At 38.7% G+C, this 14,878-nt stretch overlaps 1 protein-coding gene across 4 annotated transcripts in view; it reads right to left on the minus strand.

The window, feature by feature from the left end:
- LOC121458924 (protein DBF4 homolog A-like) overlaps nt 1-14,878 on the minus strand; it is a 37,465-nt gene that overhangs the window by 9,565 nt on the left and 13,022 nt on the right. Inside the window, exons 4-9 of one of the 4 annotated variants that reach the window (XM_041668323.1) lie at nt 14,543-14,593; nt 12,946-13,015; nt 12,706-12,782; nt 3,994-4,030; nt 3,026-3,068; nt 48-176 (exon numbers count right to left, since the gene is read on the minus strand). In XM_041668323.1, coding sequence (XP_041524257.1) covers nt 48-176; nt 3,026-3,068; nt 3,994-4,030; nt 12,706-12,782; nt 12,946-13,015; nt 14,543-14,593 — 407 coding nt within the window. Of the gene's footprint in view, nt 1-47; nt 177-1,560; nt 1,632-3,025; nt 3,072-3,993; nt 4,031-12,705; nt 12,783-12,945; nt 13,016-14,542; nt 14,594-14,878 lie in introns of those variants that run through there. The other 3 variants (XM_041668322.1, XM_041668324.1, XM_041668325.1) reach the window with 3 other exon arrangements.

The following is a 14,878-nucleotide window of genomic DNA, read 5'->3' on the forward strand; positions in this document are numbered from 1 at the left end:
AAATAGCTTAAATAGCGTTTCTTCAAAAAATAAAGTTTCAAGCCAACCTGGGTTTAGGCTGAGCTTGCTTCTGGATGCTGGATGGCTTATCTATGTCAAATGGGCTGCAAGGCTTCTGAGTAGAGCAGTTTATGGAAGGCATATTGGTCAGCTGAAGGTAGAATGGTCTATAAGACCTAAAGGAATAAAGACAGATATATGAGTTTCTCTAGAATGAAAGAAAGGTTTTAAAGTCTTGTATTTCAAAAGTATGTAATTCACCTCAATCTAAAATAAACAATCGAGACTTGCTAGGGGTCATCTTCCTTTCAAAGAATCAATTGTAGGCCTGTTCTTTTCTTCTCTTTTGTGTGTGTGTGTGTGTGTGTGCACGCGCGCGTGCAGGGATTCAAGACAGGTTTTCTCTGTGTAGCCCTGGAATTCAACCAGGCTGGCCTTGAACTCAGAGGTCTACCTGTTTCTGCCTCCCCAGTGCTAGGATTAAAAGGTGTGTGCTGCCACCGCCACCTGGGTTGTAGGCCTGTTCCGTTACATTTAAAAAACACTTTTTAAAATTGAAAATAACTTTTTCATACAATATTCTGATCACAGTTTTTCTTCCCTCATTGCCTCCCAGATCCTCCCACTGAAAAAACATCATTTAAAACATACCAAAACACCTATCACCTTAACTTCTGAAACTGTACCGTTTAGCCACATTAAGCATTAACTTGTGGAATCAACTACTCTACCCTCTACATCAGTGACCTTGCTAGTGATGCAGCCCTTTCATGTTTTAGTGACTCCAGCCACAGAATTATTTCTGTTGTTGCTTCAAAACTGTAATTTTGCTATTGTTATTAATTTTAATGTAAATACTCATGTTTGCCAATGGTTTAGATGACCCCGGTGAAAAGGGTCAAGGGTTGCTGTGACCCACAGGTTGAGAACCACTGCTCTAGATAGATACTATTTGAAACTGTATGGTTTAGTCATATCAAGCATGAGGTTGTGAAATCACTCGAGTGCTTACCTTGCAAAATCGAAAACCCTACTCACTGAACAATAACTGTTTCCCTCAAGGCCTCTGCTGACTCAGTGACTAAAATCTGAGTATTCTGAATGCTTTATTAGATACATGGACTAATGCAACTTCTTAGGATGATGTCCGGAAGGCTAATCCATGTTGTGGCATGCTGGAATTTCATTCTTTAAAACATTTTATTGTCAGAACACACACAGATCTGTATCTTGCACACCTCACATATCCACACATTTGCTGATGGACTGGGGTTGCTTATACCTTTTGGCTATTTCTATGTTTCTGAGATACATATGGAACCACCCTAACTCTAAGTCTCACTCTGATTTGGATATGCATTTCTCTAGTATATTTTATTTTTCTTTTGGCTGTAGGGATTATTTTTGTATTCTGGATACTAACTCCATACTATATATATGACTTGCCTTCTTCCATTTATTGGGTAAATCTTTATATTACTGTCTTAGGGTTTCTATTGCTACGATAAAACATTATGACCAAGAGCAACTTGAAGAGGAAAGGGTTTATTTTTTGCTTACATGTTCTAATCACAGGCCATCATGAAGAGAAGGCAGAGCTGAAACTCAAGGCAGGAATCTGGTGGCAAAAACTGAAGTAGAAGCCATTAAGGAACACTGCCTATTGGCTCGCTGCCTGTGGCTTGATCAGCCTGCTTTTAAAAAATCATTATTTATTTATTTTTAGAGATAGGGTCTCACTGTATTGCTCTGACTGCCCTGGAACTAGCTCTGTAGATCAGACTGACCTCTGAGGCACCTGTCTCTGCCTCCCAAGTGCTGGGATCAAAGGTGTGTGGCACTACTGCCTGGCTTCTTTATCATTCTTTTTAATCTATTTAATTTTTATTTATTTTTATGTGTATAGGTGCTTGCCTGAATGTACATCTCTGCATCATATACATGTCGTGTCCATGTAGGCCAACAAAATGCATCACATCTCCCCAGGACTGGAGTTGCAGACAATTGTTAGCTGCCCTGGTCCTCTGGAATAGCAGCCAGTGCTCTTAACCACTGAGTCATCTCTCCAGACCCAAGCCTGTTTAATAAAATCCAGGACCACATGCTAAGGTAGAGTTATCCACACTATTAAATCTTCTAGTACAGTCTATGATTATAGGATATCTGACCCATTACTTAATTTTGTGGCAGGATCTTGCTATGCTGATCAGAATGGACTAGAATGAGATCCTCCCAAGGCATGTTAGGTTATCATCAAACCTAGAAGAAAAAATTGTACTTTTTCTTCACAATAACACATTTACAATTTTATGTATCGTAAAGATTTTATTATTTACTTGTGTATGCATGTATGTGGGTGTCAAGAACATCAGATCCCTCAGCACAGGAGTTACAGGTGATTATGAACCATTCAACAAGCATGCCAGGAATTAATTAAACTCACATTACCTGAAAGAACTGCCACCGTTCTTAACCACTGAACCACTCTCCAGCCCCATAACACAGTTTTAAAAAGAAGCTTTCAACCGTTTAGTCACCTCAGTGAACACCCAAGAGAATTACAAAAAGGTAATTGAGCAAAAATTACTTGGCCAAAAAGGTAAGAGAGCAAAGAGAAAGTAATCTAACTTAGCTCTGTTTGTTGATTTCATTAAGACCATCTCAGAAACTAAGAGTTTGGGAAGCTATTACTGTAGACATCATATTTAGGTTTTATGTTTCCAAGCAGTATTAATAATCCCCCCACAATTATAGAGGAAATTTTTAATGATTGTCCAAACTAATGATACTGAATTTAGCCAGAGATTATCTAAAATAATAAAAGAGATGGTTTTATGATTAGTCTAGAGCAGATACTCTGAATCTACATGGGATGAAACTAAATTCAGTTGAACACAAGGGAATTAATGCTCTAGGTACACATCATCATCATATAAGGGAAGTAAACATATTAATAGAAATAAGTCTAATGAGATTTTCTCTGTAATACCAACTCTCCTTCCCCACACTGGGCTTTGACACTTACCGGTTCACATCTTCAACCTTTAAAAAAGGCTTTCTGAGTCTCCCTGCTTAAGAAGAGAAAACCATTAGACACTTGCAGACTCTATCTATAGAGTAGAAAGGTGTAGCCCTAAGGCAATAATATTTTCCAATACCACCACCCCATATACCTGATCTATCATATTCTGAGAATTTGTCTGGGTCTGTAAGACAGACTGTCTCCACTGTAGCCCAGGCTGGGCAGGAACTGCTCATACTCCAGCCTTGGTCTGCAAAGTTGGAGTAGACAGGTGCCATCATAGCCAGCCATACAAGATTCTTAAAACTGAATGGTGCTGATATTTTCACACTGCAAAACTATCTCAAAGCATTGTCTTATATTTATCACAGTAAATGGGTTTGAATAATTGTTTCTCCTGGAACCCTAATGAGTTTTAAAAAAATGTTCTTGAAAATATTAATTTGGGGGTTGGAGAGAGAGTTCAGCAGTGAAGATCACATAACGGTCTCATAGAGGACCAGAGGAGTCCAGTTTCCTGCATCTACGCCAGGTGAGACTCATCTCTGCCTGTAACTCCAGCTCCAAGGGACCCAACAACCTCTTCTGGCTTCTTTGGGTACTTGTACTAATGTACTCATAACTCCTTCCCACACACATCATAAAACAAGTATCTTAAAATACAAAAGCAAAACCCAAAATAACCACTAACACAGAGTAGGGTAGTGGTAAGTGTCAGGCTGTCATAGAATTCGTGTCCTAAAAATTACTAAGAAATCCTCAAATGAATCATTTAAAGAACTACTGACTATCTTGGAAAATCTTTGCAAGTATGTATATTTGGATATACTGGAAATTGACTCCAGGGCTTCATGTATCTGGGATAAGGGCCCTACTACAGAATTAAGCATCCCAAGCTTCAAGCTTCAATCTTCATATATTTTTTTTCTGCTCTGTAAAAGAAAATTAAACTTTGTTACGAGAATACTTACTTCTTGCCTTTTGTATTCCAGTACCAGCTTTTTTTCCCTTTAAAAAAAGAGAAAAAAAATGCAGTGAAAATACTGGGTTTAAAAACAGCAAAAACTGCACAGACAATGGTTCAATACTGTCAAGAGAAAAAAATCCATAGGAAAAATACTATATCAAAGTGGGTGGTTATTTTTCAAAAATCTTGCTTCTTAACATCAGTTGAGTCAAATACACTGAACACTATTCAAGAACTAAAGATCTTGATCATTATACAGAACTCAGTCCTACTTGACATTCTTTACTGAGGTGCTTGTATTGAACACAGTCCTAGCAGTCCTAGAGCCTCGCAGTCCTAGCTCTATTTTCAGCCCTTGCATTCTAGGTTAAGTCTTAGCCTTCAACATATGAAGAAAAGGGTACAGTTTGGAGCTATGAGAAACAAATAATTATAATCCGCTGACAATAACAAAACTCTGGACACCATTCAATAAGCAATTAGGTAGGCATATAAAATTTTTAAGCAGGAAGCTGATTGTGAAGATTGTGTCAAATGTGGACCTCCAGTCATTAAAGGTTTCTGAGTGAATGACTCAAAAATTAAACTAACTCTGGACTGAACCAGCTACCCAGGCTGGAGTGAGCCTGAGAAAGCAAGCTCCACAGGAGCAGGAGCGGATCCAGTCCAGGGACTTTTGCAGACCAGGACTGAGCAGCGATCTGGGCCAGAACAGATCTTAGACAGCAAACTACACAGGAACAGGTACGGGGGAGCAACTGCTAAGCCAGTGAGCCAAAGTCAGAGATCGCTGAGGGTCCAGACGTGAATCTGGGACCTTCAAGGGAGTAGACCTAAGCCAGGACCCCTGTGGGTCTGGGAGTGAGTCTAGGAGCTCCAAGGAACCACACCTGAGCCAGGACCTCTTCAGGTCTGGGCATGAATCTGGGACTTCCAAAGAAGTACGCAGTAACCAAATATCTCTGCAGGTTCAGGTGTGAGTCTGAGACCTCAGAAGGAGTACACCTGAGCTAGGACCTCTGTGAGTCCAGGCACTGGTCTGGGACCTCTGAGGGAGTAAGCCTGAGCCAGGTCCTCTGCGGGTCTGGGTGCACCTAAGCCTGGGAATCCATGAAAGTAGACTGGAGCCAGAGTCCTTTGCAGGACCAACCCTAGCCTCGGCAGGAACGGATCCAGACCAGGGACATTTACAGAAACAGGTCTGAGCCAACAACCTAGGCTAGAGACAGCAAACTCCAAGGGAGTGGAACAAGCTCTTGAGCACTGAGCGACCTCCGAGTGACCTCCAGGAAAAACGGAGTGACCAAGTGGGGGGAGGGGTAACTAGAACCATGGCACTGACTGTACCGCGAGGAACAACCATCGGAATCTTGGATTCACTGGCACCTGGAAGATTAATCAACAGAATCACAGATAGCCCCAGGAAAAGAGGAGTAGAAAAGGTAGGAACACACGCAACACCACAAAGAGCAACACGACACCAGGAAAGCCTAAGGACCCTACAACAGCAAGACTTGAACAACCAAATATAGATGAAGCAGAAGAAAACGACCTAAAACATAATTTCAGGAGAATATTTGAAACTCTTAAAGAGAAAATGAGAAATTCCCTCAAAGAAATGAAGAGAAAGACAAACAAAAAATTGGAAGACATCAGCAAATCCTTTAAAGGAAACCAAGAAAAAGCAATCAAACATATGAAAGAAATTATTCAAGACTTGAAAACTGAAAAAGAGACAATAAAGAAAACACAAACAGAGGGAATTCTAGAAACAGAAATCATGAGAAAACTCAAAATATCCATGAAATATGGGACACCATGAAAAGGCCAAATCTAGGAATAATAGGTATAGAAGAAGTTCAACTTAAAAGCACAGAAAATATATTTGAAGAAAACTTTCCCAACCTAAAGAAAGATATGCCTATGAAGATAGAAGAAGCTTACAGAACACCAAACTGGATAATAATAATAATAATAATGTCCCCTCACCAACATAATAATCAAAACACTAAGCATAGAGAGTAAAGAAAGAATATTAAGAGCTGCAAAGTAAAAAGGCCAAGTAATATATAAAGGTAGACCTATCAGAATTACACCTGACTTTTCATTGGAGACAATGAAAGCCAGAAAGTCATGGTCAAGTGTTATGCAGACATTAAGAGACCAGACTACTATACTCAGCAAAACTTTTAATCACCATAGAAGGATAAAACCAGATTTAAACAATACCTAGCCAAAAACCCAGCCCTACACAAAATACTAGAAGGAAAACTCCAACCCAAGGAAGTTGGCTACATTAACAAAAACACAGACAACCGATAGTCTCATAGCAGCAAATCACAAAGAAGGGGAAAACACACAAATTAACATCACCAACAACAAAAACTAAATTAACAGGCGATAGCAATCACTTGCTATTAATATCCCTTAATATAAATGGACTCAACTTACCTATAAAAAGGCACAGGCTAACAGACTGGACACAAAAATAGAATCCATCCTTTTTCTGCATACAAGAAACACACCTCAGCCTCAAAGACAGACATCACCTCAGAGTAATGGGTTGGGAAAAAAATATTCCAATCAAATGGACCTAAGTAACAAGCAGGTGTAGCTATCCTAATATCTAACAAAATAGACTTCAAACTGAAATCAAAAGAGACAAAGAAGGTCATTTCATATTAGTTGCAGGAAAAATCCATCAAGAAAAAATTTCAATACTAAACATATATGCCCCCCAATACAAGGGCACCCTCATATGTGAAAGAAACACTCTGAATCTTAAATCCCACATTAAACCCCACACACTAATAGTGGGAGACTAACACTCCCTCTCACCACTGGACAGGTCAGTCAGACAAACAATGAACAGAGAAATAAGAGAACTAACAGATGTTATGACTCAGATAGACTTAAGAGACATCTATAGAATATTCCATCCAACAGAAAAGAATATACCTTCTTCTAAGCACCTCATGGAACCTTGCCAAAAATTGACCATACACTCGGTAACAAAACAAACCTCAACAAATACAAAAAAATTGGAATAACCCTATGTACCTTATCAGATTACCATGGTTTAAAACTAGAAGTCAACAGCAATACTAATTCCAGAAAACTCACAAACACATGGAAATTAAATGCTCACCTGAATCATCAATTGGTCAAGGAAGAAATTAAAGGCTTCCTAAAATTCAATGAAAATAACCACACTACATACCCAAATTTATGGGATACAATAAAAGCAGTGTTAAGAGGAAAGTTCGTATCACTAAATGCCTACATAAAGATGGCAGGAAATAATAAAAGTGTGAGCTAAAATCAACAAAATAGAAACAAAGAAAACAATACAAAGAATCAACGAGACAAAGAGCTGGTTCTTCGAGAAAATCAACAAAATAGACAACAGACATGGAGGAAATACAGAGAATCATCAGGTCATATCTCGAAAACCTGTACTCCACAAAATTGGAAAACTTAAAGGAAATGGACAACTTTCTGGATAAGTATCACTTACCAAAATTAAATCAAGACCAGATAAGCAAATTAAACAGACTGCTGAAGAAATAGAAATAGTCATCAAAAGTCTCCCAACCAATAAAAGCGCAGGACCAGATGGTTTTAGCTCAGAATTTTACAAGATTTCTCCTCAAATTATTCCACACAATAGAAACAGAAGGAACATTGTCAAACTCTTTTTATGAGGCTACAATTACCCTGATACCCAAATCACAGAAAGATATTACTAAGAAAGAGAATAGACCAATCTCACTCATGAACATTGATGCAAAAATACTAAATAAAATACTGGCAAATCGAATCCAAGAACACATCAAAACCATCATCCACCATGATCAAGTCAACTTCATCCCAGAGATGCAGGGATGGTTCAATATACGAAAATCTGTTAATGCAATCTACCATATAAACAAACTAAAAAGTAAAAACCAAATGATCATCTCATTAGATGCCCAAAAAGCTTTTGACAAAATAAAACATCCCTTTATGATAAAGGTCTTGGAGAGAGCAGGGATACAAGGAATATACCTAAACATAACAAAGGCAATATACATCAAGCCAACATCAAACTAAATGGAGAGAAACTCCCAATGATCCCACTGAAATCAGGAACAAGACAAGGTTGTCCACTCTTTCCTTATCTATTCAATATAGTTCTTGAGGTCCTAGCTAGAGCAACAAGACAACAAAAGGAGATCAAGGGGCTACAAATTGGAAGAGAAGAAGTCAAATTCTCAGTGTTTGCTGATATGATAATTTACATAAGCGACCCCAAAAATTCTACCAAGGAACTTCTACAACTCATAAACACTTTTAGTAATGCAGCAGGATACAAGATTAACTCCAAAAAAACAAAACAAAATAAAAAAAACAGTAGCCCTCCTGTAGACAGATGATAAATGGGCTGAGAAAGAAATCATAAAGTATCACCCTTCACAATAGCCACAAATAGCATAAAATATCTATCTCATAGTATCTCTAACCAAACAAGTGGAAGACTTATACGACAAGAACTTTAAATCTTTGGAGAAAGAAACTGTAGAAGACACCAGAAAATGGAAAGATCTCCCATGCTCTTGGGTAGATAGAATTAACATAGTAAAAATGGCTTCTTACCAAAAGCAATCTACAGATTCAATGCGATGCCTATCAAAATCCCAGCAAAATTCTTCACCAACCTCGAAAGAAAGGTACTCAACTTCATATGGAAAAGCAAAACAAAACAAAACAAAAACAAACACCCCCCCCAAAAAAAAATTCTGTATAGCTAAAACAATGTTGTACAATAAAAGAACTTCTGAAGGCATCACAATCTCTAGCTTCAAACTCTACTACAGAGCTACAGTCTGTACAAAACAGCTTGGTATTGGCATAAAAACAGACAGAAGGACAGGAGGACCAATGGAACAGAATCAAAGACCTGGATATTAATCCACACACCTTCAAACACCTGATTTTTGACAAAGAAGTAAAAAAATATCAAATGGGAAAAAAAAACATATTTAACAAATGGTGCTGGCATAACTGGATATCAACATGTAGAAGAATGAAAATAGAGCCATATCTATCAACCATGCACAAAACTCAAGTCCAAATGGATCAAAGACCTCAACATAAAGCCAGCCACACTGAACCTTATAGAAGAGAAAGTGGGAAGTACACTTGAATGCATTGGCACAGAAGACCACTTCCTAAATATAACCCCAGCAGCACAGACACTGAGAGAAACAATTAATAAATGGGACCTCCTGAAACTGAAAAGCTTTTGTAAACAAAGGATACAGTCAACAAGACAAAACGACAGCCTACAAAATGGGAAAAGATCTTCACTAACCCCACATCAGACAGAGGCCTGATCGCTAAAATATATAAAGAATTCAAGAAATTGGTCATCAAAAGATCAAATAATCAAAATGGAGTACAGACCTAAAGAGAGAACTCTCAGAGGAATCTATAATGTCTGAAAGATACTGAAGGAAATGTTCAACATCCTTAGTCCAGAGAAATGTAAATCAAAACAACTCTGAGATTCCATCTTACACCTGTAAGAATGGCCAAGATCAAAAACACTGATGAAAACTTATGCTGGAGAGGTTGTGGGGTAAAGGGAACACTTCTGCATTGCTGGTGGGAGTGTAAGCTGGTACAGCCCCTTTGGATGTCAGTGTGGTGATTTCTCAGAAAATTAGAAAACAACCTTCGTCACAACCCAGTAATACAACTTTTGGGTATATATCTAAAGGATGCTCAATCGTGTCACAAGGACATGTGCTCAACTACGTTCATAGTAGCATTGTTTGTCATAGCCGGAACCTGGAAACAACCTAAATGCCCCTCAATGGAAGAATGGATAAGGAAAATGTGGTACATTTACACAATGGAGTACTACACAGCAGAAAAAAATAACCACATCTTGAATTTTGCAGGCAAGTGGATGGAGCTAGAAAACATCGTTCTGAGTAAGGTAACCCAGATACAGAAAGACAATTATCACATATACTCACTCAGAAGTGGTTTTTAAACATAAAGCAAAGAAAACCAGCCTACAAATCACAACCCCAGAGAACCTAGACAACAATGAGGACCTAAGAGAGACATATATAGATCTAATCTACATGGGCAGTAGAAAAAGACAAGATCTTCTGAGTAAATTGGGAGCATGGCGACCTTGGAAGATGGTTGAAGGGGAGGGGAGAGGCAGGAAGGGGAACAGAGAAAAATGTAGAGCTCAATAATAATCAATATATTAAAAAAAAGTAACCTAGCTCCATCTTTCTCACTAGAGAAATAACCAAAGAGGCCCCAGGAGCCCAAAGATGCCTCAGGATTCTTTTCCTTTTTTCCTTCCAGTTTGTCATAAGGGTGCATTCCAGGTATAAATGTAGTATGCACAGTAGTGTGGGTAGTATGGGAAATTCACAGTTTCTTACTAGAAGAGCTGGGGAAGGGATCTTTAAATAGAGGCTTCAAGGAACAGGCTGGAGAGAGGAATCCCCAACTCCTTGTATAAATCTACACATGCAACGGGCAGAACTCAACTTTGCACATGTTATCAATAAATCCAAAGTACAAGACAGAAGGGGCTTTGGAAATGGAATTAAGATTCAAATCACTGCTCAAACCTCAGACTAACCCGTATGTAGTATGTATATAAGACAATCCTTATAATGCATGCAAGTCTTTGAAAACGTAACAGATTTAAAATGACCTGGTAATTACAAAAGTAAGAGAGAATTCACAGTCTGTGAACAAAAACTGGATGGCTGTATCTGTTAAAACAACAGTAATGCCAGGCACAGGGGCACACACCTTTAATCACAGCACTTGAGAGGCAAAGGTAGGTGGGTCTCTGTGAGTCTGAGGCCAGTCTGATCTACATAGTGAGACTCTGTCTAGAGAAAAACAAACAATAATAACAAAAATAGCAAGAGCAAAAACAAAATCAGCTTTGTTTAACTATTGTGATAGATATGGAAAATTCACAACACTGGCAGTACCTTAGTCAAAACTTAGCTGATACATAAATGTTTGCACACACATGCACACATGCCAAACAGAAACAATACAACTGAAAAATACAGTACTCATGATACAAAATTTACTGGGTGGACTCAATACCAGAATGCAGACGACAAAGTGGAATGCCAGTCAATACAAAGATACTGAGTAGCCATTTCCAATTGCAAGAGGTAGAAAAACACAGGAAAACCAAAACCAACGAAACCCCAGATACAAGTCCTTAGTGTTATTGGAGTTGTAGAAAGTGTAAGATGCCTACTGGCCCAAATTACAAAACTACTCTATCTCCATCACTTTTTATAAAGCCATCAACAAATACTTTACACTGAGACTAACTGGCTAGTCCGCACAAGATTTTGATATACTACCACCTACAGTAAATGAAATGAATATTTGGATTTTCTTATGTAATAAGTTAATTTGAAATGTTTTCCTGGAGAATAAACAAAAGTATCTCTTTAAAAAACAGTAGCAACGAATTATAGGCTCAATGTCCTTAATTTATGGCTAGAAACCAAATATGAGTGAGTACATCCCATGTTCCTCTTTTTGGGTCTGACTTACTTCACTCAGGATAGTGTTTTCTATTTCTGTCCATTTGCATGCAAAATTCAAGAAGTCATTGTTTTTTACTGTTGAGTAGTACTCTAATATGTATATATTCCATACTTTCTTCTAAGAAAGTGAACCCAAAGAAAAACATAGGCATCCTCCTGAATATTAACCTTCATCAGGCGATGAAAGGAGACAGAGACAGAGACCCACATTGGAGCACCGAACTGAAATCTCAAGTTCCAAATCAGGAGCAGAAGGAGAGAGAGCACGAGCAAGGAACTCAGGACCTCGAGGGGTGCACCCACACACTGAGACAATGGGGATGTTCTATAGGGAACTCACCAAGGCCAGCTGGCCTGGGTCTGAAAAAGCATGGGATAAAATCGGACTCACTGAACATAGTGGACAATGAGGACTACTGAGAACTCAAGAACAATGGCCATGGGTTTTTGAGCCTACTGCACATACCGGCTTTGTGGGAGCCTAGGCAGTTTGGAGGCTCACCTTACTAGACCTGGATGGAGGTGGGTGGTCCTTGGACTTCCCACAGGTCAGGGAACCCTGATTGCTCTTCGGGCTGACAAGGGAGGAGGACTTAATTGGGGGAGGGGGAGGGAAATGGGAGGCGGTGGCGGGGAGGAGGCAGAAATCTTAAATAAATAAATAAATAAAAAGAAGAGCAATTTGTATCCGAGTTTTACCTTGAGATTGCAAAAATTCTTTTGTTATTGCCTAATGCTTGCTATAAAAGGAGGAGTTCAGAAACCAGTCTTTGCCACAGCCTTACAAGTCCATCTCTGGCTGTGGTCTCAGCTAGCTGGTAAGTTTTTTGTGGAGATTTATTTTTTTAATTTTTTATTTTTATTTTCCTAGAATAAAGTTTGCTTCTGGTTTATTAGAAAAAAAAAAACAGTAGCAACAAAAGAATGAAAAAAGGATGAGAAAACTGCGTCATTACCCCAGAAACAATTTTCACTTCATGAATGGAAGCTTCAACGACAAATATTACATAGGCTTACCCGTAAAATATTCTGACAAAGTCTTTTTGACTTATTAGATATATACATAAAAAAACCAAGCTATTACTGTTAACAGTACTTTAAAAACAAAGAAAAGAACATACCGCATCCCTCACAGAAGTACTTGATTTCTTGAGAGCACACAACTCTTTCTTCTTCTGGTCAATGTAGTATCTAATGTCTGTTGCGAGAAGGACTGAAGGTTAGTAAATTTACAATGACATCTTAAGTGGTAGTAAACTTAGGTTAAGGGTTTACCATCAGAGGTACCCCCTAATGTCAAAAATTTTACTACGTAAAATTAAGAACTAAGGAACAGACAAATATTATAAAAAGATCCTTACCATCAATATGAAGAATCTTTACTCCCCATGATAAGGCATTTGATAGTATACTATTAGCAGGAATAAAATCCTGTAAAAAAAAGAACAAAAAACCCCGTTTATCTAAAAAATTATTATTGTAAAAAAGACATACCAATGTTAATGCCACTGAAGAGTTTATGCGTAAGTGTCAATCAAGAATTACAAAAGTGCTGGGCGGTGGTCGGGGATGCCTTTAATCACAGCACTCCGGAGGCAGAGGCAGGCAGGTATCTGTGAGTTCGAGGCCAACCTGGTCTAGGAGAGCTAGTTCCAGGACAGGCTCCAAAACTACAGAGAAACCCTGTCTCGAAACCAAAGAATTACTAAAGTAATGAGGATTTGTTTTCTATTTTGGCATTCTTAAATCAATCCCAATTAAAATATGCCTATGTTTTGTTTGAGACAAGGTCTCACTTTGTAGGCCTGGCTTGCCTGGAAATCAGAATTCCACCTGCCTCTTCCTCCTCAAAGTGCTAGGAATAAAGGTATGCCCATTATGCCTGGCTTAACAATTACTGTGTAGTCTAAGGCAAACTTTGGTTTTTCAGTAATATTTCTGAAGGCCACAAGATGGGAGTGTTTCTCCAGGAAAGCAGCTTCTGCTTCAGCTAGAATGAGATGATGCCTTAATTTAAGCTTTTCTCATTAAAAATTAAAGACTACCTTCAGAATATCTGCAATTTTAATTATAAATTCTGCGTGTATGTGGGGGGTACATGTCTGTGTGCAAGCAAAGGCCAAGGTTAATGCTAGGTGTCTTTTTCCAATCACTCTCCACTTTTAATCTTTTAAAGTCACTTGCTGAACCTGAAAGTCACTAATTCAGCTAGGATAGTCAATAAGCTTTAGGGACTCACTTGCTCCACCCCCACCCCCAAAATACTCCAAGTCTGGGGATTCAAAGCACCTGCTGCCATGCCTGGCTTTTTACTTTTTATGGATTTGGGCATCCAAATTTAGGTCTTCAGGCTTTCATGGCAGGCATTTTTACCAACTTCACTGCCAGCCCCAAGTTAAATACTTTTTATTACATTTACTTATCCTCCATATGTTCACGTCTTTGTGTGTGTGCACACATATCAGTGCACACTTGGAAATCAGAGGACAATTTCTATGAGTCAGTTCTTTCCTGCCACCATTTGGGTCCTAATCTTGGCAGTAAGCTGTTTTCCCACTGAAACATCTAACTTGCCCACAGATACATTTTAAATAATATCTATAATGTCAACACTTGGAAGTCAAGCTCTATAGCAAATTTGAGGCCAGCCTAAACTACATAAGAATCTGTTGCAGAAAAATCAGACACACCTAAAAGAAGACCAAACAAGCAAAAAGAGAGTTACAGATTTTTTTCCCCCTTCTTGTCTCCTGTCCTGGCTGGTTTTGAACTTCTTAAGTATCAGAGGCGCTCTTGAACGTCTCCTTCTCTAGTTCCCTAATGCTGTGAGGACAGGCATATGCTGTTTGCCAGGCCTGGCTTATGAACAGCCAAGGAGCTCATGTGTGCTAGACCATCACCATCCCAAACAAGCTCTAGCTGCAGCCCACACAGTGTCAATTTCAAGTTGATACTCACATGATCCTTGACAGCTTTTTCAGCTAATAACTTTCCTCTGCTCAGACACACCTATACGAAGACCGAAAAACCAAGCATGAAGATATACAATACTTCATCGGAGAAAGGGATAGAAAGGGGAAATCAATAAAGTAGATAAATTCGGTTTATATAAAGTCTCAACAGCTAATAACACAGCAAATTTATGGTCAAAGGTGACTTCATCATTCTCTTGGCAACACAGATGTTTTAAAAAATATTTTTTCCCTCTTTTTCCCCCCAGCAGAGAAAACAACAACAAAACATCAAGAACAAAAAAAGAAACTGTTGAGACCCAAGAGGGTCAATTTTTATGAA

This window comes from Microtus oregoni, unplaced genomic scaffold, assembly GCF_018167655.1.
Source record: "Microtus oregoni isolate MIOR12 unplaced genomic scaffold, Mior012 000018F_ref0000195, whole genome shotgun sequence".
Classification (NCBI taxonomy): Eukaryota; Metazoa; Chordata; class Mammalia; order Rodentia; family Cricetidae; genus Microtus; species Microtus oregoni.